This window comes from Schistocerca cancellata, chromosome 3 (assembly GCF_023864275.1).
Source record: "Schistocerca cancellata isolate TAMUIC-IGC-003103 chromosome 3, iqSchCanc2.1, whole genome shotgun sequence".
Lineage (NCBI taxonomy): Eukaryota > Metazoa > Arthropoda > Insecta > Orthoptera > Acrididae > Schistocerca > Schistocerca cancellata.
The window spans coordinates 446,528,789-446,552,670 of NC_064628.1; the positions used below are offsets into that span (position 1 = coordinate 446,528,789).

Genomic DNA, 23,882 nt, shown 5'->3' on the forward strand with positions numbered 1-23,882 from the left:
AAAGGATGACATTTGATTTCATTTTAAACATGATTGACATAGCCAGTGAACTTCACAGAATCATTTCAATTGCCCCAATGCAGTGAATAGTTCATCTTGCAGTGTCCATTGAAAGTAATGATGTTCCCTTCTTCAGTATGAAAGAGGGGATGTAGGGGGGGGGTCGCATAAATTGACATTAGTCATCAAGAACTTGAAAAAAGAATGGCATCAGACAACTTGTTTTTGGAGCTCCTGGTGGTAAATTCAGACATTATGAAGGTGTAGAAACCAGACATTTGATTACCCGCTTCTGACATGTGACTAAACATGTGGACCATTTGCATAACATTGTGTAATGATACTTTGACAGTGGTCTTGTTGCAATCTGGAAATAATTTGTTTACATATTCTAATAAAAGACAATGCTAGGGGGACAGAAACAGGCATGTTTCCAAATTGATCAAAATAACTAATATAACTCTGTCAACTTAAAACTATATTGGCATGTGTTAAATGATGAGTGATATATAAATGATGAGTAATATACATACACATTGATAGTAGGCCCCCAGACATCTTTTGAAGCTGTAGTATTGAGCTCCATTTATTCCTATGCGAACCTGCCAACTCTCCAAATTTAGATGAGAAACTACAAATTTTCCATGTTTTCTCCTGCCATCGGGTTATTCCACTATTTCTTCCAATTTTTAATTAATTATCATTGGACCTAAGACATTCGTTTTGGAAACCCATTTTTTTACCATTGGCTGAAAGTACTTGGCTCAGAAGTCATTTTTAATCTGTATACATATCAAAGTTTATATTTTCCTTTTCCCCATACGCATTTTGTAGAATGTATACTCATATTGCCCAGTGGTATGCTCTTGTTTGGGATCATGTTTGTAAGTTGTCATTATGCTTAAGTGAAGTTGCTTTTTATTATGTGTGTTATTACAGATTAAGCAGTTATTTCACATGTATCTTATTCATCGTATTTGTAGTATGTTGAATCAGTGTTTTGTTTTACATTATGTCAAAACATATAACTATTTTCTTGAAGCAATATTTGGAACAGTTTATGTGCATTATCAAGTCTAGGGAAGTTCTGTTGTCTGCATTCTGTACTTTCTGCTGATGTGACATTTGTAGATCGGATGTTGGAAAAAACGATATTTCAAAAATGTGTAAACAAAAATAGCACAAAGAAATTTTAAGTATGAATAACTATAAAAGTGAAAGTGACAAAGTGTTAAATGCTTAATGCTTGTTTATATTGTTTATTATTGAACACAATTTGCCAATCAATTGTACTGGCCAGGTGAGTCATCTGTTCAGAAAAGTGATCCCGGATAGAGGTACAGCAAAAAAATACAGCTGTGTAAGAACACAAACTGTCACAACTGTAGCAGAAATGGTGATTAAGGAAAAAAAAGAAATAATAGGAACTTTAAAAAAATTGGCCATTTTCTGTTTCAACAGTCAGTAGTAAAATAGGCGAATTAAATTTATATCACGTAGTTGTTGCAGTTTATAAGAAGATGGCCAAAAAATTGAAAGCAGCTTATTATCTCTCACTAAGTTTAGGAAATTAAAATCTCATATCTTGGCAATGTTGAATTTTGTTATTTTGCTTCCCTTTATTTCAGAAACAACCATAGCAATTGACATGAAACTTTTGTACGACATTACATGTAATGTTCTTAACGCACTCAAATAGAATAATTGCATTCCAGCTACTGGTTTGGGAAATACAATTATTTACCTAAATCTCTAAAGTATTTTTTTTAATTTTTGTACTTTCTCTTAAATAAGTTTAGTTATACTTAACAAAACGTTTTTATTTTAGTTCCAATATTAGAGAAGGAAAGTTGTAACTCACCATATAGCAGAGATGCTGAGACGCGATAGGCACAACAAAAAGATTCACACAACTATAGCTTTCGGCCATTAGGCCTTTATCAGCAGCTGACAAAGGCCTTAATGGCCGAAAGCCATAATTCTGTGAATCTTTTTGTTGTGCCTATCGTGACTCAGCATCTCTGCTATATGTTAAATAGCAACTTTCCTTCTCTAATATTGTTACATTCCATCCTGGGTTTTCCATTGTTTGATTTTATTTTAGTTCAGTAGACTCAGTATCTATGTCTTGTTGCTCCCTGAAAATTTGAATACTTACTCCAAATGGTTTCAAAGATTTAGGTAAAAATGCAAGTGAAGACGCAACTGAAAATGTAAATTTTCAGATACAACTTCTAAAGTTTTAGATTACTTAAAGTTATAAATATATGTTTTAATTTTTAGTTTTACTCACTTAGAAGCAATCTGCCACATTGTGTGTATCATCCTTATGATCATTTTCCTTGGATCTCATTCTTTTCTCTGTTCTGGACACTTTGGTGGCCATTTCTGCTATACATTGTGCTTTATTAATGTAAGCCTTGTCCATTTGCTGAAGTTGTCTGATGCATTTACTCCAGGTTTCAAGTCCCATAAACTGTAGCACTATCACCCTACTGATGAAGCCATCATTAAAAGCACTAACAGCATCGCAGACCCTGCATTTTAGTGTCTTCCTTTGCACAAAATCATTATTTGTTATGCGAGTCCATTTGACATTGTTGAAGGGCGCATGTGGATTCTTAGTCTGCCCATGTAGATGTTTCTTAAATAAGTCAGGATATGCCTGGTCTCTGTAAATGGGCATTTTTAATTTCCAACACTGTTGTTGGGATGGAATGTTTATGGCTGTATGAAGTGTCTGAGTACTGGGCATTGTGAAATGTGCACAATGAATCTGGTATGGGAAGGCGTAGTTGATGTATTAGTTTCCATTTATAATAGATCAAATCAGATTATTGGTTTGTCATTTGTTTGTGGAAGGAAGTAACCTATATGACTTGCCTTATTGTGAACAAATCATTGCGGTTATTGCTAATGGCCACACGATAGACCTGAATTCATCAGTAATTTTGTCTGCCAGCCTACCCCTTGTGGTTTTGTCATCAGAAATATTCTTGTTTCTCAAACTTAGTTTCAGGTTTCCCAGCCTGGTGCCAATGCTTTCCTGGAAGTGATTCACACATTGCAGTTTTGTGATAACCGCATCACTTTAAGATCAGGTTGTTACTATAGTGCTGTACAGTTTTGAGTCACCATCAACTAAGAACTTAGCATAGCCAACACTCATTTCTTTTATAACGTCAAGTTGAACACATATATTTCAAAACGACGCAACACATATGAGTCACTAAGCAAGTTGACAAAGCAAGACATGTGAACACGGTCACATTCAAATGAGCACTGAGTCCAAGTCTAGAGGCCGCTGGCCACTTAGGTGGCGTGGCTGCTGCATGGCTGGCAGACAGTGCCGCATGTAGAGGACGCGTGTAACTGCACAGTGGCACTTTGAATGATCGGCGAGTCACAACACTTTTTCCCCCTTTGAAATTTTTGCACTGGTCTTGATGGAGGTGTTCTACAGGACAATCTACAGATTGCTAACGTCCATAGGCGTTGTTTGACTGGCCGTAAAGTCTCGAGGAGGAGGCTTCCCGTATGGACGGAAGTGTCCCCAATGATAACGGGTCGAGATGACAGGAGACGTAGGGGTCGAATCTGCTGGAGTCCCGACACCAATCTGTCCGTTGCAGCAAGTCCAGTTGATATAACCGGAGACATGGGCGATGTGTCGGCGTCCGTAGGAGTAGGAGGCGAGTAGATTGGCTCCGACAGATGATGGTCATCTGGTTCCTGCATGGGCACGTCTCCTGGTGGTGTCGTTCTTGTACTGGCACCGATACGACGGTGAGAGGGCTGCGTTGTGAGTAATAAGAGATGCCAAGATCCTGAGCGTCAGGTAGAGGCGAAGGTGGTGTAGCGGCATTCGGAACAGGTGTTGTCGGCACACGAGGCCGAAGCTGGTCCAAATGACGGCACTGCAACACATGTATCCATCTGGATTTCATACAGGCATCGGCCACGGTGTCGCAAGATGCGGCCCGGACTCCATTTTGGCCGCCAGCCGTATCCCCGTACCCAGACAAGGTAGTCAGCGGTGAACCGGACAAGCGAAGGCACCCACGGCCGTGAGGTGGAAGGCCGCAGAAGATGAAGTAGCGTGCGGGGCTGTCGGCCATGTAAGAGCTCAGCCGGGCTGTGGTCGCCCATGGGGGTGAAACGGTAAGAAGCCAGAAACTGGAGAAGCGCATCATCATCAGCAGCAGAAGAAATCAGGAGTTTCCGCATCTGAGCCCTAAATGTGCAAACCATTTGTTCAGCCTCGCCGTTTCATTGTGGATGGAATGGAGGGACTGTGACGTGCATAACGCTGTGAGGAGCACAAAAATCCGCAAATTCAGAAGAGGCAAATTGCGGACCATTATCAGTAACAAGAATGGAGGGAAGGCCTTCCAAAGAAAAAATGCAGGCGAGAGCACTTGTGGTTGCCGCAGTGGTAGGCGACGTGCAACATACAATGAAAGGAAAGTTAGAGTAGGCGTCAATTACAAGGAGCCAATAAGTACCTAAAAAAGGTCCCGCGAAGTCAGCATGAATGCGCTCTTAGGGCGTCGCTGGCATAGGCCACGGTGACAAAGATGACTTCGGGGCAGCGGCATGTGACGCACACAAGCCGCAGGCAGCAACCATGTGTGCTATTTCAGGGTCGATGCCAGGCCAGTACACATGACGGCGCGCCAGAGTTTTTGTGCGAGACACACCCCAGTGCCCTTGGTGAAGGAGGCGCAAGACCGCGCACGCAAAGACGCAGGTACCAAAACACGCGGCAAAGCATTGTTGGTAGAAAGGAGGATAACACCATCCCTAGCCGTGATGCAGTAGCGCAAAGCGTAGTAGTTCCGCAATGGGTCAGAAGTCTTAGCGGACAGACAGTCTGACCACCCCTTCTGAATACAGCGTAAAACCCAGGAGAGGGTAGGACCGGAACCCGTAGCAGTCGCCAGCCGGTCCCCGGTGATGGGGAATCCGCCCACAACCCGCTGCTCGGCAACATCCAGGGGGAAACACAAGAGTTCGTCCCTATTGATTGCCAGATCAGGACCCATGGGAAGGCGAGACAGTGCATCAGAATTCGCATGTTGAGCTGTCGGCCAGAAATGAATCTCATAATTGAAACGAGACAAGTAAAGAGCCCAACGCAGGAGGCGGTGTGCAGCCTTGTCGGGAAGTGACATTGATGGATGAAACAAGGAAACAAGTGGTTTGTGATCCGTAACAAGAAAAAATTTGGATCCATAGAGAAAAACACCAAACTTATGAAGAGCATAAATAATGGCCAAAGCTTCTTTTTCAATTTGAGAATACTTTTGTTGAGTATCCGTGAGCGTTTTGGAGGCATAAGCAATGGGTTGTTCAGAGCCGTCAGAAAAACGGTGCGCAAGGACTGCACCGACCCCGTATTGAGAGGCGTCCGTGGCAAGAACAAGATGTTGTTTCAGCATAGTCTTCAATTTCTGGAAAGCCGCATCGCATGACGTGCACCAGTGAAAAGGCACGTTTTAATGCAACAGGCGATGCAACGGCTGAGCCACCGACGCAGCAGACGGTAAAAACTTGTGATAGTATGTTATTTTCCCCAACTGAGACTGCAGTTCCTTAACAGATGTAGGGTGAGGAAGGGCATTGATCGCAGCGACAGTTTGCTGAAGCGGACGAATACCATCATGAGAGAGTTTGAAACCCCAAGACGTGATAGATGCCTGAAAAAATTGTGATTTCTGAAGATTACACTTGAGACCGGCAGTCTGTAAGACATGAAAAAGTATGCGGAGGTTCTGAAGATGTTCGTCAGTGGTGGAGCCAGTGACAACAATGTCGTCCATGTAATTTATACACCCAGGGACAGGGAGCAAGAATCGCTGAAAGAGAGCAGGGGCGCTGGCAACCCCAAATGGCAATCGTTGGTATTGATAGAGGCCGAAAGTCGTGTTAAGGACCAGAAACTGCCGGGAAGCAGCGTCGAGAGGAAGTTGATGATAAGCTTCAGACAGGTCAATTTTAGAAAAATACTGGCCTCCTGCAAGTTTAGTGAACAATTCTTCAGGTCGGGGCATAGGGTAAGTGTCGATGAGGCATTACGCCTTTACAGTGGCTTTAAAATCGCCACAAAGACGAATATCACCATTGGGCTTAGCAAAGACAATGACAGGAGAGAACCACTCACTGGAAGTGACAGGAAGCAAGACCCCTGAAGCAGTGAGACAATCCAGCTCCATTTTACCCGATCACAAAGGGCCACAGGAATGGGCCGACCCCGAAAAAACTTAGGCCGAGCAGTGGGTTTGAGCGTGATATGAGCTTCAAAGTCGTTTGCACGGCCTAACCCAGGAGAAAAAAGGGACGAAAATGTCGTCAACAAGGAATCCAATTGAGCATAAAGAATAGCATCAGAGACGATATTGACAGAGTCATCTATGGAGAACCCAAAAACGCGAAAGGCATCGAAACCAAAAAGATTCTCTGTGCTACTCTGGTCGACCACAAATATGGGAACAGTGCGAACGACAGATTTGTAAGATACCTCAGCATTAAATTGTCCCAAGAGAGAAATCTTCTGTTTATTGTACGTCCGTAATTGCCGAGTGACGGGTGATATTAGTGGAGAACCCAGCTGAAGATACGTCTGAGAATTAATTATAGTGGCAGCAGAACCGGTATCCCCCTGTATGCGAACATCCCGACCAAGGGTTTGGACAGTGAGGAATAACTTCCCTGAAAGGGAAGAAGTGCAATTGACAGACAACACAGAAGCAGAATCAACGTCACAGTCATGAACATCATGTATGTGGTCGGATTTGCAAACGGCAGACACATGACCCTTCTTTTTGCAATTGTGACACACGGCCCAATGTTGGGGACAGTCCTCCCGTGAATGTTTTGTTGCAGTTTCTTAGAGGGTTGTTTATGGTTAGGCCGAGGCTGCGCGTGGGAGCGTACTGCGGGCACGTCGGCCGGCGGGGTCGCACCGCACTCGTCGTCAACACCGCACAGAGGTTGTATTCCCCGACATCACCCCACGCCTCTATTTGCGCCCCAGCGGCACAAGAAGTTTCAAAAGACTGTGTGATGGATAGGTCTTCATCTAGAGTTGGATTTGCCAGCTGAAGGGCACGTTGCCAAACTTCTTTGCCGGGCGCCGACCGGATAATAGCATCCCGGACCATGGAATCAGCATAGGATTCTTTGTGAACGTCAGTAACAAATTGACACTTTCGACTGAGGCCGTGAAGTTCAGCAACCCAAGCGCGATAGAATTGATGCGGTTGTTTTTGACAACGATAAAAGGCAACACGAGAGGCTACCACATGCGTTTGCTTTTGAAAATAGACAGACAGAAGTGAGCACATTTCAGATAAAAGGACAAAGATGCAGGATCTTTCAAAGGAGCCAATTGCGACAATAACTGATACATGTTAAGTGAAATCCATGAAAGGAACAGAGACTTACATGTTTGTTCATCCACGACATGAAATGCCAAGGAGTGCTGTCGAAGACGTTTTTCGTAATCAGACCAGTCTTCCTCCACCTCGTTGTAAGGAGGAAAAGGAGATACAGACAAAGACGAGAAATGCCCTGCATTTGATGCCGCGACAAAATCGTGAATCGCCAATGTTAGAAGCGTTTGCTGCTCAATGAGACCTTGCTATAGTTGCTCGACAGTAGCCATGGAAACCTGTGGGTCAACGATGAAAAGGAAAAATCCACTACCTCGTCGCCAATTTTTATAATGTCAAGTAGAACACATATATTTCACGACGACACAACACATATAAGTCACTGAGCAAGCTGACAGAGCAAGACGTGTGAACACAGTAACATTCGAATGAGCACTGAGTCCAAGTCTAGCGGCCGCTGGCTGGCTGGCCGCTTAGTTGGTGCGGCTGCTACATGGCTGGCAGACAGCGCCGCATGTAGAGGACGCGCGTAATTGCGCGGCGGCACTTTGAATGATCGGTGAGTCACAACAGTTTCATTCATTGATTGAGTGAAAATTGCAGTAGCCACAGAGGCCTCCATTTCCCACTTATTTCTATATAGTTTCTATCACAGATATATTCTGCTTGGTTCTCTGATGTACATTTTTAACAGTGGTTTTGTTAGGAATTGGAAGTCAATTACCTTTCCGGTATCCGCACTGGTTTCAATAGCAAGAGAATTCTTCGAACTTCTGCATACAACATGGGTTTACTTTATGAAATACTACAACATTGTTTTCAACAGTGCTGCCAATAGAAACGAGGTATTTTAGCCTTTGTAATACTGTTTTCCACAGCCTCCTTTGTACAGTAGACTGACAATAATCCGACAGTTATGGGACAGAGGAGGTTTCAGATTATGAAAAATGTCAGATTACCAAAGATAGACTGTTTAAAATTGAATTTAGATTTCTAAGGCTAGAAAATTAAGTTGTTTTGCATAAGTATTGCATGTTTATGGCATGTACTATATTATGCCTATTGTTATAGTACATACCTATGTATTTCACAGCCATTGAGGCTATAAAAAATACATGTGTACATACAAGACAAGATTTATTATGTTTGTACATATGTGCGTATTACGACATTACGAATTTATACAAATACATGTAGACAATGTACATACATACATACAAATGTTTATAAATAGTGTATTTATCACTTTAAAAAATTTGTAATAGTGGGTTCTTTTCCTCCATGAAGAGTCCGACATGGCTTTTTCTTGAATGTCTTTTAACATTAAAATGTTCTTGCAGTTGAGTTCCCTCTCTTCAGCCGCCATAACCTCTTTGCAAGTGATAATGCATTTCACTTCTGTGGCCACCTCAATCGGGCCATTGTCTACCACATGAACCATAACTTTCTGGATTATCCCCTCTTCTGTCAGTTCAGAACCGAGGTTATCGTGTAACACCCATCTTCTCAGTTCTTCTGCATCTTCATGTGGAATGTTAATTTCATCACAAAATGTAAGTGCAGCCGTAATAGCTTCATTATCATCTTCAGATTTGTTATTTCTGCCACCTTTCTTTGGAAGGAGTGGGTTTTCTGGCCAAATATTTTCCAAAGATTTTATCTGAGTTAAAGGCTTGACTTGATGCCACGCAATTTCTCCATTGACAAATACATCCTAGACATTAAATTTTTCCAAGATTGGTGTGATATCTGTGTCAGGATGGCTGACACTGTGAATCGGTAGGTGTTTTTTGTAATGTGCTTTCAATGCTTTGATCCAGTGGGTGAATCAGTTCAGTCATATTATTTGGCAAATACAAAGTCTCTGTGTAACCATTAACCATTATAACTCTCAGTTCATCCTTGCCTGGGTGTCCTGGAGCATTAACTAACAACCAAAGGACCTTCAATGACAGATTTTTTTCTGTTTAAGTGTTCTTTGTAAAATGATTTGAAAACCAGTCTACAAGACGTCTTTAGTAACCCATGCTCTGCTTTGTTTTTGTACATCACTGGAAGAGATTCGACTTCTAAGTTTTTAAATGTCCATGGAGACTGATTTGCCCACAGCTAAGAGTTTTAACATACGGCTTCCAGTTACATTTCTGCACTCCATTAACATGATATGCTCTTTTTGAGGTTTCCTTCCAGAAACTTTTTTTTTCTACCACCATTACAAAAGCTTTTGTTGGAAGTTGCCACCAGTGTAAGTCTGTTTCATCACCAGTATACAGTTGTCTGGGCGTAAGGCTTAGTTCGTTGATTTTGGTGTTTAAATCTTGAATGATTTGAGAAACTTCAGTCTGATCAGCTGATAGTTTTTCTCCATTCATCTGTGAGAAACGAATGCCATGGCATTTCTTAAAGTTTTCAAACCAACCATCGCTGGCATGAAAATCATCTTTGTTGATCATTTCATGATAAAAAAGCTGGGCTTTATGTTTTAAAATATTTCCTGAAATAGGGACATGTGTGCTTCTTTGTTGTTTAAATCAGATGTACAGAGCTTCCTCAACTTGAGGGTATTTGCTCAGGTGAAGGGCTTTTCTCTTAGAGGCATCTTCTACAATTTTTATAAATTGTTTTATTTTACCACTATGTTTTAGTACTTCTTTAACGGTAGGTTGCCAGATATCAGAAGCTTTAGAAATGGGAGTTGGAGTTTCACCACAGTGATATCTTTTTATAATTTCCCATATATCAGTAAGAAGTAAAGTTTTATGCTTATATTTAGCATTTCCACTTGTGCACGCCATCTCACAACACTTTTTAACACAAAAATTAAAACAGAACAACTAATCCTAGTTGCAGAATTCAAATTCACTAATAACATGAAAGGAGCACTCTTGATAACACATTTAAAGTGTGTGCACGAATAATGCTGTATGGCACGTTTTGCGTCACCTTGCTACATTCCACCATTCATGTTACATACAGCATTGTTTGTGTAGAGGTCTGAAAACTGTCTCGAGTCTCCTTGTTGTTTAGTGCTGCCCTCAGATGGTAGATGAATGAACTATTACAGCAGATGCTGCAGGTTGCTGTACACAGCATAATTCCACATGATTCTGCAAAAATGTGCCATACAGCATTATTCATGCACATGTTTCTTATACTGGCTTGAGGCATGGGACAGAGGGAGGAGGTGTCTGTTGTTACAAGTGTGTGCTTGTCTGTGTCTGGAGCAAGCACAGTGCACACCTCCAATGTGGCATCAGACTACAGAGTGTTCGGACTGTCAGTGTTGGATTATTAAGAGTCTACTGTGTAAGATGTTACCGAATTTTTTTTGATCTGTAAGTAATGCTCACAAAATTTACACCAATTTAAACAAGTGCAGACATTATTTAAAAAATAAAATGAAATAAAATACTTCCCATGCGAGTGCATAAGTGATTTATATACCATTTACCATTTCATTAAGGAAATTGCAAACCGTGTAATAAGATAAAAACCAAAAAAAGTGAAAAAAAAAAATTTTTTTCATTTTAACTCTACTTAAAAGTGTATTCTACTGGTATCACCATGGGGCCACATCTTCATAACACTCTGAAGGCATGTCATATTCCACTCAATAACATGTTTAGCCACATGTTGTGATAAGGCACTTGGAATGGTTGGAATTAAGAATGGAATTGCAGGTATATTGTGAAAAACATTCGAACCTTGTACAGATTTCCTGGGCCAGGTTAGAGGTAAGGGATACGGCATCAACATTTTGAGTAGTTCTAGTGTTTCCATGTGTGTTTTTGTAACCTTCATATATCTTTGTGACATTATAGTTAACATTAGCTGCCTTGAGACTGTACTGAAAAAAAAGCCTTGGTTTTTGATCATTTGTACATCCCGATTTTTAAAACTGAATCTCCAGTTTTTTAAAAAAAAAAAAGATTGGCAGGTATGCCTGTGCCACCCTGTATTTTGTTTTTGAGAATTTAAACCAACATAGTGTAGTGAAGGTAGCCCTTATTAACCCAGGATGGTCAGTGACCTCTAGCTTGTGACCTGTAATCCCTATTATTTGAAGATTTTTGTCATAAAACTGTCTCTGATAATACTGAAGTACTTTAAAGACATCTACACTCTGGCTACTTCCAGAACAGACTAAATTTGTGTCTCAGCACTGTCAACCAGTGCACTAAATGCTGCATTGCAGGGTTCATCGAGAGCAAGAAGAAGTTATCCTGGAGCTCGAAATCTGTTACCTCTACAGCCATAAATTGCTACATGCCAAGAAAATTTGCAAAAATCTTCAAGTCTTCCTATTGGTCATTGAAAGCAACAAACAGTGGGGGCTGCAGGCAAGCTGCCAACTTTTGTTGCTTAGCTGGTGTGCTGCCTGATTTCTGCAGCAATTAGAGCAGCTCCATTTAATTGTCGCTGATGTTGATGATAAGCCAGCTGCTGGAACTGCTGATGTAGGTACAGAAATTCATGTTCCATTGTACAGTACATGGGATATGTAAAAAGAATGTTTGCTGGTGTTTTTGTATTTCTGTTTATCATTTAATTACAGGTGCCCCATATATAAGGCAACTGAGCAAAAACAGCTAGACATCAAGGACTGCATACAGTGAGTGCATGTATGATGTACACTAGAGATGTAGCATATTCAGTGATGATAGGTGCATATATGGAGATAAATGAAAATGTTCACTTATAAATTTATCTGTGTCACTGCTTACATTCTGTGTACTCCTGTATGGTTTTTGTCTGTGCCTTCTGTGATAAGCTACTTGAGTTTATGTCCTAAGTGCCAAGCCGTAATACTGACTGTTTCTTTCATACTCTTGAGTTGTACCTCCCCTATCTTCCCAACACCCCTTTACACGTTTTGTCCACTCTTAATGTTCTAACACAATGGCGCAATTTCCTTGCATGTGTCAGATGGTTGCTCATGTTTTTTGCACAGATGAGCTGTGTAACAGCCAACACTTTCCATTTGGCAGTAGTGTTAATCACTAAAGGGATGGTGAGTGTCTTGCTGACAGAAAAGGAGTTCAGTATATTGTGCATCCAAGTGGGTGAAGCACATATGTATAGACTCCATTGTATATTTTCTTTCTAAGTGTGGAGTATCTTTACTTCTTGGAAAACCCATCATGTAATTAATGAAGTAAATAACACTAAAAATTACACATGGGGAATATTTACCATCTTTGTTTGTTTTACAGGAGACATTGTTGCAATGGATGCTGAGTTTGTGACACTGAACCAGGAAGAATCTGAACTACGAAGTGATGGGAAGATGTCCACTATCAAACCTTCCCAAATGTCAGTGGCAAGAATAACTTGTATACGAGGGTAAGTACTTACTACTCCCTACGTTACAACCACGCTATCTTAAAAGTACTCTGAGCTTGTGGTAACTATATGCCTATTGTTTAGTCAGCATTATTTTACTTACACAATGCATATTATTGTTCATAAGAATCACACAAAATTGCATGGTATGTTTTGAGAAAACTCTGTCTGCAGTTATTCATCTGATGTAATATTGTTAATACAGGCAAGGACCTCTGGAAGGAACACCATTTATTGATGACTATATTTCCACTCAAGAGCAGGTGGTGGACTATTTGACAAAATTTTCTGGCATTAAACCAGGAGATCTTGATGCTAACTTTAGCTCAAAACATTTGACAACTCTGAAATCTACATACCAGAAACTAAGATTTCTTGTAGACATTGGAGTGAAGTTTGTTGGTCATGGTCTAAAAAATGATTTCAGGTAAGATGAACATTTTCTGAAAGTACGTTTCCTTTTGGATATGTATTAGTAGTAACTGAACTCAATGAACATAGTTGCATATGTCCATAATTTATGCAGCACTCTGCCTTCTTTGGTAAACAAAGCAACTTTAGGGAAGAGGAACAAGTTAGTATATATAATGCAGATGAAAACATTATCAGTCATAATCTGTCTCAGGGGAATACTTACTTATTGTGAATTATTGATACTGATTTTGCTTCCACCATTAACATCTATTCATTGTGTTTATGTTGATAGATGACAGTAATGGTTATTTTTATTCTTGAGCTATGTATGAAAGGGGCTACAGAGTGTGAGAAACTGTGTCTAATAATCATGTTTACACCATTTTCCGAGAAAGTGTGCAATTGTGCTACTGTAGTATTTGACATTTCCTCACTGCATATTGACACACAACACACAGATGACATCAGGTAACTAGTTTGTTTATCAGACAGTTTAATGGGTAATTGTAAGTTGATGCTGGACGTAACTTATGACAAATTAGCTTCTAAATCTGTCAGCTTGGTCACAACTGGAAAATTGTAGAACAGTCTGTTTAACATGTCACTTGTTGAGATCAGACAGACAAATCTCAGTTGATAAAACATCGGTGAAAACATGAATATGAGAAATTTTTAATGTACGCAAGACAGATACAGCATTCCATTCTAAATGAAACTGGACATTTAACATCTCTCAGTCAGTGCTGTTTTATTAGTGGCTGACATACATATTGAAGGAAGCTGATATGAACAATATAGTGGCTGTTATGAATTTTGTGATGATCTTTTTCATGTTTTTGCCAACACTAATTGTAAAAGGTTCAACACAAATTTATTAAGTTGAATTGCAGAAGCTTCAGAGGAAAAGATACAGAGATAAATATTACAAAACTATAACAAGACAGCACAGTCTGAGATTGAAGAGAAATCTGGCGTGGGAACATTCCAAACTAAACCAATCCATAACAGGAGGTCCAGTACGCACAAACCACTGCCAGAGATGTTACCCACGCAAGTGATGTTTATGATGGTTTCTGCAGTTTGATCAAACAGTGCCCTTGGTGATGTGAAAATAGTAGCAAACTCCTTATCACTGCCTGGTGAGTATAGCAAAACTTTTCTTGGAACTGTTAACAAGCTTTATCCATAGCAGGCAGCAGGCCCTGCTACCTACTGTGCAATAGCAGTTTTGTTGAAAAGAGAGTGTAGTAAGACATGAAGTGTTTGTTGTGAGGAGGCACAAGAGGAGAGGGAGGGATGGTGTTCATCATGGCATCAAGTAAGAAAAAAATCATTAAATTAAACAGATAGTATCTAAATGCAAAGGAAAGACAAGGAGATAAATAGAACAGAATAGGATAAGACAAGAAGGAAAAAAGAGTACAAATAAATGGAAAGAACAACTGATATAATGAATAAGTTCATCGAAGTAAATGGAAAAAAATAAAAACTTACTGTGTGGAGAAACAGGAGAGTGGCAAAATGCAAGATGAGAGAGGACCTATGAGTAGTCTAGGCTTGATGACAGGAGCACTGTGTTACCCTTGTATTATATTCAATTTAGAAGTGTAGATGCTTTGAGGAACGATGCAAGTGGTATGCTTGGTCAGTGAGCTGCTGAAATTAAAAGCATTGTATTTTGCAGCGTGTTTGATCACTGGAAGACCTTCAAAATATTTTTCTGCTTTTAAAAGTATGTAGATTGGCCTTGGTAATAATGGAGTAGAAGGGAGGGCATATTCTATTCAACAAGATTTTGTTGGTTGTAGGCAATAGATTGGGAACAGTTGGATTAGCATGTTATGTAAGTGGGACAGTTGGCAGAATATCGTACTGGGATACACAGGTATCATATTCCTCAGGATGTTTCCCATTAATTTTATTTTAAAGGAGGTGGTCAAAATCTTGTCCAACTGGAAGGAAAAATGACTAGAATTTAATTATCTGTTTATATTGTAGCCATTAGAGGCATAGTAATAGGGATGCTCTTTAATTTTCATAATGAGATTCATGATCTTTAAATCTTGTATTAGTCCTATAATATGATGTTACTGAAGATATATGAATAGTAAGTTAATACTATCTAAATTATTGACCTCTTGCATCAATATGCCGAAGTCAGCACTACTTGCAGATATCATATGATCATCTGATCTGTAAATCGTCAACCACATCAGTTGCCTCAGTGTCCTTTCAGATTCCATATAAGATTCACAGATCATATCAGTAGTCTCAACAGCAGATTTGTTAGGTCTAATGCAAAATTTCATGGTCGTTGCTGCTCAACTGTTCGCTGCATCTTGACACTTAGTGTAAGCACTACACACATTTTTATGGCATTGTCTTCTTAGTCAGTTAATGTGTCTGTTTGGTAGAAACCGCTTTTCAAAGGCATGTTTAGTTATTGATCATGCCTTGATTGTAGGCTAAGATATTAATTAAATTACAATTCAACTGAGACAGCCAAAATCAATCTTCTACCCCCCACCACCACCCCCCACAGGGATTAGGCAATTTCAGCTGTTCCAGTCAACAAGGTCTAGCCATCTCTTCTGTGGCCTTTCCCTCTGTCTGGTCCCTGTAGGTTTGTAATCAACAATTTGTTTTGAAAGTCTGTTTTCATGTATTCTTTCAACATGTTCTTACCATCTGTTTCAATTGATTGTTTCTGTATTGAATCAGCTTGTTATTCATTCCTACTTAATGCTGTGTTCTCTGAAGCAATCTTCCCTGTTGCAATCTGTAACACTGCAGAGAAATCTCTGTGTCCTGGTCATATCCTTTTGCATGGAATCCCAGGTTTCAGATCCATACGGCATAGTGGGTACCACCATGTGTTTGTAAAACTTTATCTGTGTCTCTTTTGTCGCTTTTTTGTAATTGTTCCATGGGTTGCATTAAATCTTAGGATTTTTTAGTCGATTTTACTGTCAAAATTTCATCCTATACCACAACTGACGTACTGAAAGTGTGGAAGATCAATAGTAGCAAAATTAGATATTCCTATGATAAGGGCAGGCAAGCTAGAAGATTTGAAAAGGGAACCTAGGTTAAAGTTAGATGTAGTGGGAATTAGTGAAGTTCAGTGGCAGGAGGAACAGGACTCCTGGTCAGGTGAATACATGATTATAAATACAAAATCAAGTAGGCGTAATGCAGGAGTAGGTTTAATAATGAATAAAAAAAAAAAAAAATAGGAATGCAGACAAGCTACTATGAACAACATAGTGAATGCATTATTGTAGCCGAAATACAGATGAAGCCCACACCACCATAGGTACAAGCTTATATGCCAACTAGCTCTGCAGCTGATAAAGAGATTGAAGAAATGTTTGATGATGAGATAAAAGAAATTATTCAGATAGTTAAGGGAGATGAAAATTTAATAGTCATGCGGTGACTGGAATTCGATAGTAGGGGTAAGATCGATGCTACCTACAGGAAAATTAGACTTTTGGAGAAAAGAGAACCACCTGTACAAATATCTAGAACTCAGATGGAAAACCAGTCGTAAGCCAAGAAAGGAAAGCAGAAAAGTGGAAGGAGTATATGGAGGGAGATGTTCTTGAGGGAAATATTATGGAAGTGGAAGAGAACATATATGAAGATGAGATGGGAGATGTGATACTGCGAGAAGAATTTTACAGAACACTGAAATACCTAAGTCAAAACAAGGCTCTGAGAATAGACAATATTCCATTAGAACTACTGACAGCCTTAGGAGAGCTAGTCAAAACAAAACTTGTCCATCTGATGAGCAAGATGTATGAGATAGGTGAAATACCCTCAGACTTCAAGAAGAATATAATAATACCAATTCCAAAGAAAGCAGGTGCTGACAGGTGTGAAAATTACTGAACTATCAGTTTAATAAGTCATGGCTGCAAAAGACTTACATGAATTCTCTACAGACAAATGGAAAAACTGGTATAAGCCGACCTCGGGGAAGATCAGTTTGGATTCCGGAGAAATGTAGGAACATGCGAGGCGATACTAATTCTACAACTTCTCAAAGAACATAAATTAAGGAAAGGCAAACCAATGTTTATAGCATTTGTAGACTTAGAGAAAGCTTCTGACAATGTTGACTGGAATACTGTCTTCCAAATTTTAAAGGTGGCAGGAGTAAAATAAAGGGAGCAAAAGGCTATTTACAATTTATATGGAAACCAGATGGCAGTTACTAGGGTTGAGGGGCAGGAAAGGGAAGCAGTGATTGAGAAGGTAGTAAGACAGGGTTGTAGCCTATTCCCAATGTTATTTAACCTGTATATTGCGCAAGCAGTAAAGGAAGCAAAAGAAAAATTTGTAGTAGGAATTCTAGTTCTGGGGTAAGACAGTTGCTTTTTCGGAAAAAGAGCATATGTATGCTTCTACTAACAGAAATATAAAATTATTGATCATGTTGATAATGAATGTCACCCAGGCCAGTGTATATTTTCTCACTGTTTAATCAGCAAAATCTGTTACAAAAATGTGAGCATGCCTCCTTTTGTGTCCGCTCAGTGCAACATCCACCAGGAGAAAACAACAGAAAATGAGACTTCATAGCAGAGATAAAATTGCTCAGTTAAATGCCTGAGTTACAGTGCAGCCTGTGGAAGTGTGATATATGATCATTACATTGGAAGGCACAGCAGTGTTAGGATCTCTCCTTGCCGATAGAGGATGTAGCCATTGTCTACTTAGAGCCGCCGCAGCCATCACCACAGCCCAGGGCTGCTTCTTGGAGCCTGGTGACCACGGCTAACAGCCCCTTAGCCCCCTAAAATACGCAAACAAGTAAAGAAGTTAAAATGTGCTGTTGAATGCAAATATGTGTGCTTCAGACAGAAATCTCTTTATATAATGTATGAAAGGAAATGTCCTGACTGACTCGGTCATCATCTCCCAGTCTAAACTACTGTGGATAGAAACGTATAATTTGGAGAGGGTGTTGATCTTCTACTGTTGGCACCGTTTAAGAAGGTATTTTTTGAAATTCCACACCTAAGGAAGTGAAACAGGGGATGGAAGGTTTTTTAATAATAAGTCACTATTAAGACAATTTTAAACTATGAAAACTGTTGTCCGATTTCTCAGTCATAAATAAAAAACTTTGTGCTCCAGCCTTTTTAGAAACTCAACCACTAAAGGATAAAAGCCCACCTGATCAGCCATGCGGTCTAACACACTGCTTTCTGGCGGGAAGGCATGCCGAACCCTGGAACTAATCCGCCCATCACATTAGTGTCGAGGTCCGGTGTGCCACCTTGTCTGTGAATGGTTTTTAAGGTGATTTCCATCTGCCTCAGTGAATTCAGGCTGGTTCCCCTTATTTTGCATCAGTTACACTATGTCAGCGGTTGCTGCGCGGACACTTTTTCCATGTATGCACACACCGTAATTTCTACCACGTAAACATTGTGGTTACACTTCTCTGGTGTAAGACTTTCCTGGGGGGCGTCCACTGGGGGCCGAACCGCACAGTAACCCTGGGTTTGGTGTGGGGTGGCGGTGGGGTGAGTGGACTGCTGTAGCCTGTTCTGGGGTTGTGTACCATTGTGGGCTATGGCGGGGACTAAGCCTCTGTTGTTTCTAGGTCCCCAGATCCATACAATACAATATAGGGGATAAAATAGTGAGTGAAAGTTTTTTTGCAAATAAATCATTATTAAAGTACTAATAAAGCAGTTTTAAACACACACCTATGAAAACTGGTATTCGACTTGTCAGTTAGCAGTTTAAAAAATTTTCTATTTCAATATTTTTGGAAATTCAACCTGTAGGCGGTGAAATGGGGAATGAACAATTTTATGAAAATATTTCATTATGGAGTCTTTTCAGAGCTATATCTAAGACAATTTGTATTTGCCTTCTCAGTTAGCAATTTTTTTAAAAAGTATGTTCTTCAATGTTTTTGGAAATTCAGCTCTTAATGGGGTAAAATACAGGATGAAAGCTTTTATAGAAATATTTCATTACGAAAGTATTTTTGAAACTAAATTTCTGAAAATCTGTATTGAGCTATGTCTTATGAGATGAAAGTTTCTAAGGAAATGTCAAGAACTCAAAAGGCAGAATTAATAAAGACCTGTGACTCCAGCTACCAGAATCGCTTTTTGGTCAGAAGTACATTCGGAAAAGAATACGCTTCTACGACCTTTGTTGGTGTAAAAAGCTTAGAAGATGCTGCAATTTGCAAATAACATAAAAATTTAAATTAAAGAAAAAAGATGTTCAGACCATACATTCTACCAAATGAAGCAGAGGACACTAAGCTAATATGTAATAAAATGATTGAACCAAATGCTCGGATATGAGCTAAATAATGCATGCAGCTGCTTAAGTGCCAGTGTACTGCTATGGGCTCTGAATTCTCATCAGCGATACATATTTGTGTCTTTTATATGGGGATAATGTATGCTTCATGTTAGAATGTGTTTAAAAAATGTTCAACTACTTAGCCCGTAACTACTATCGACCCTCTCTCAGACCGCTACTAATTTTTGTGTTGAGATATTCCTCAAGCCCCTGCAAAGCCAAAAGGACTCTTCCGTGTACCTTCCTATTGGCTGTCAAGTTACACGTGCCAGCATTCTTGCTGCTCTTTGTTTCGTAATTATTATCCTTGAGAGGTCTCACAGATGTACTATAGTGTTTGTGTGCCTCGTTTTTGTTGCATACTACTGTTTCTCCACGGCGGGGAAAGCTGGGCCTTCTGTGCAACGTGTGTTATGTGAGGCAGATGTGGATGTTCAAGATCTCCCCGTTGAATCTGCGGTTGAAGACTTTGATGACAGCGATAATGACCCTGATTTTGAGATATTTAGTGATCACGACACTAATTCAGAGCAGGAAACTGAAAGTGATGAAGATGTGACAGCTGGTGACAATGGAGCTTACTTCTTCAGTAAGAATAGATGTTTTCGATGGAGAAAAAAAGCAGCCACCAGCTAATGTAAGAACAAGGCAGCACATCATCATCTTGCAGCTTCCTGGACTGCGACAGAGGGTGAAAAGTCTTGGAGAAATCTCTGCTGTTTTGGAGGTATTGAAATTGTTCTTTACACCAGCCATTCTGGACGAAATCATTCGATGGACAAATCTGAAAACATCTAAGCTTAGAGCACAGTACACTAACGATCGCTTATCCTATCTACAAGATGTTGATGTCATTGAATTGAAGGCTCTAATTGGTCTATTAGTGTATTCAGCCATTTTCAAGTTGGGGAACAAGTCTTTTTACAGCTTGTTTGCAACCGATAGAACAGGCAGAGATGTTTTCAGATGCACTGTTAGCAAAGAAAGATTTCTGTTTTTATTGTCTGCATTACGATTTGACAATCCAGATGATTGGGTGGAAAGAAATAAAATAGACAAATCAGCAGCAATTTCACAAATCTTTTTGCATTTCATCGCAAACAGTCAACTTTGCTACATTGTAGGTGCAACAGTGTGTGTCAATGAAATGCTTGTTCCTTTTCGTGGAAGGTGTGGGTTTGGAATGTACATGCCAAACAAACCGCAAAGTATGCCCTGAAAGTTCAGTGTTTGATGACGCTCGTACAAATTACTTGTACAATGCATACATTTATTCTGGAAAAGGCAACGACAGTCACATCCTTGCCAGCCATGAGAAAGGTCAGTGTTCGCACGCAGTCTGTTTTTCGACTGGTGAAACCCATTGAAAACACAAGGAGAAATGTTACAGATGACAACTGGTACTCATCAGTAGAACTTTCAAAAAAAGTTCTCACATTGGGATGCTGAAAAAGAACAAAAAGGAGATCCCACAGAACTTCTTACCTAATAAGAAACATGGTATGAAGACATCTGTTTACAGTTTTACAGAAGACATGACTCTGATTTCCTTCGTGCCCAAGAAGACCAAAGCTGCAATACTGATCTCTTCTATGCACCATTCAGTAAACAATGATCCTGAATCAGGAAAACCTGAGATCATCCTGTTTTATAACACAACAACTGTCTCGACCAAAGGTGTGCTGCTTATTCATAAAGTCACCGAACAAGAAGATGACCTTTGGCCATTTTCTTCACATTAGTGGATGTTGCTTGCAGTGTAAATTGTTATGCAGTACATCAAGCTTATCCAGAGGCAGAGGTAATGACAAGATTGAGCTTCATGAAGACTCTAGCAAGAGACCTACTTAAACCTCTTATGAAAAGTAGAATTTCTATTGAGCGCTTGTCACGAGAGTTGAGTGACACCATCAGAAGAATACTTTATTTACAAGATGAGCCTCAGACACCGAAAGAAGAATTCAAAAATTGAAAAACGTTTGACTTTTGCCCTCCTCGTCTGAAGAGGAAAACAAGATATCCATGTCAACAGTGTGGTGTTCTGATTTGTTTGCAGTGTTCCAGGAAGGTCTGTGTGAAATGTTTGCAGGTGGAAATCGACTAAAGTATGATTCAGTGGCACATTAGAACATGTATTTTGTTTTTACTTGTAATTTTAGAAGTAAAATGTGGCGAAGTTTCTCCATTCATACACTTATCGACTGAAATATTTGCTCTACATTGCAAAGGTGACTTGTAAACTGAAAGTTGACTTCGCACACAATTTATCTTAAGTCAAGTTGGATTTTTCCACCTAGTTATATTGCTAATTTGTTATATAATCCCTCTGATGAAAATCTGTGTGTGACTAGAGAGCTAACTATTTGCTGTTATTTTTGTAACTCATAAAATAAAAATATACTCCAAATATCGCTTTTTTTTTAACTGTCAGAAGTGTTTAAAATACTGCAGTGTTAAAAAGAAAATCAAATTTCCACAAAGACCATCTCTAAGAATTGTAATGAATGACAGGAAGTCAAGAAACTATATATATTCAGCAAACCTCTGGTTCGATATATAAAATATAAAAATGCTGTCTGTGAGACCCCTCCATAGTAATTGTGTTCCTGTGAATGACCATAGTAGTTCAGGGTTAAATAAAACAGTTATTTTCTGATCGGATATTTGTTACAAATCTTTATTTATTTATATACTTGTAGTGAAGGTTAACAAAACAGAATCCTGAAGTTCAAATTACTTGTGTCAGCAAACAATTATACAGTACTTGTTTAGTCAAAAAAAAAATATATTGTTGGATTATATCACAATTCTACAAACAGGGCCCATCTTATTAAGAATTTCCACCTGCCAGTAAAAGACATTAAATATGTTAATTCCTGGATGGAACAGTACATAGAATAAGGGAAAGCTAATCACTCGCCTGAAGCTGACAGATGAATTAAGCATAGACATGTAACAGGAAACAGCATTCACACTAACTTTTGAGCTCTTGCTCTTTTCCTAGCAAAAGTACGCACATTCACAAACACAACAACATAAAACACACAAACATTCTCCCGTGACCTAGGTGAGACTGATTATTGATACTCAGTTACTGAAAGGAGTTGCCTGAGCTGCTGATGGTGGGGAAGATGTAGGAAAGGATGCATAGAGGAGGCAGTAGGAAAGAGGCAGGTCTTGGGATAGATGACTCCACAACTGCACAACAAGATGAAATGAGTTCATAGGGTAGACCAGAAAGAGAGATAGGAAGAGGGAAAGAGGTAAGGGAAGGTGCAAAAAGAAAAATGAGAGGAAGTTGAGGACGAAGAGAGAAAAAGGAAAGGGAGGGGAGAGGGTTAGAAAATGGGCTGGGGAGAGAGAGAGAGAGAGAGAGAGAGAGAGAGAGAGAGAGAGAAAGAGAGAGAGAGAGAGAGGCCAGTGCATGTTCTGGATGGGGAAGGAGTGGTTTTTGGCAGAAGAGAGAAGGGGAAAGGGAAGTCGAGGCAGTGGGAACAAGTTAGCAGAGGTTTAGGTCATAGGGATTGTGAGAATGCAGAATATCCTGGAGAGACAGTTCGTGTGTGCATAGTTCAGAAAAACTTGTGCTGAAAGGGAGTATCCAAATGGCTCACATAGTGCAGTAGCTGTTGAAGTTATTTTGTGTTGTGGTGTGCAGCATGTTCAGCAACTGGATGGTCAAGTTTGCAGTTTTCCACAGTTTGGCAGTGGTCATTCACGCATGTAGAAAGTTGGTTACTTTTCATACTCATATAGAATACCGTACAGTAATTGCAGCATAGCTGATACATAAAATGGCTACTGTCATATATTCCCCTACTTTTTATTGGGTAGGAATTGCCTGTGATTGGACTGGGATAGGAAGTAGTTAGTGGGTGTGTAACATGTCTTGCACCTGGGCCGACCATAGGGGAATTACCCATGTGGTGCAGGATTGGAATGGGGATGGACAAGGATATTCTGTTGGTTGGATGAGTGGCAGGATACTACTTTGGGTGACATTGGTGGGATTGTAAGTAGGTTATCCTTCATCTCAGGACATGATGACAGGTAGCTGAAGCACTGGTGGAGGATGTAGTTGAGCTCTTCAAGGCCAGGGAGATACTGGGTGGTGGCATCCACATGCTGTGTGACTGTAAGAAAGAGTCCTTTCTACATGGAAAAAATGACAGCTGTCAGAGTGGAGGTACTGTTGGCAGTTGATGCACACGATACAGACAGGCATATCTTTGGAGCCATATGAGAGGTAGAGAATGACATCTAGGAAGGTGGCTTGATGAGTTGAGAAGGACCAGGCGAAGTAGATTAGGGAGTAGGTGTTGAGGTTAAGGAGGAAAGAACAAAGATTGTTCTTGCCATGAATCCAGATCATGAAAATGTTATTGCATC

The 23,882-nt window shown here is 39.9% G+C and overlaps 1 protein-coding gene across 1 annotated transcript in view; it reads left to right on the plus strand.

Moving 5' to 3' along the window:
- LOC126175203 (PAN2-PAN3 deadenylation complex catalytic subunit PAN2) overlaps nt 1–23,882 on the plus strand; it is a 319,055-nt gene that overhangs the window by 268,380 nt on the left and 26,793 nt on the right. Inside the window, exons 18-19 of the mRNA XM_049921812.1 lie at nt 12,608–12,737; nt 12,943–13,164. Coding sequence (XP_049777769.1) covers nt 12,608–12,737; nt 12,943–13,164 — 352 coding nt within the window. The remainder of the gene's footprint in view (nt 1–12,607; nt 12,738–12,942; nt 13,165–23,882) is intronic.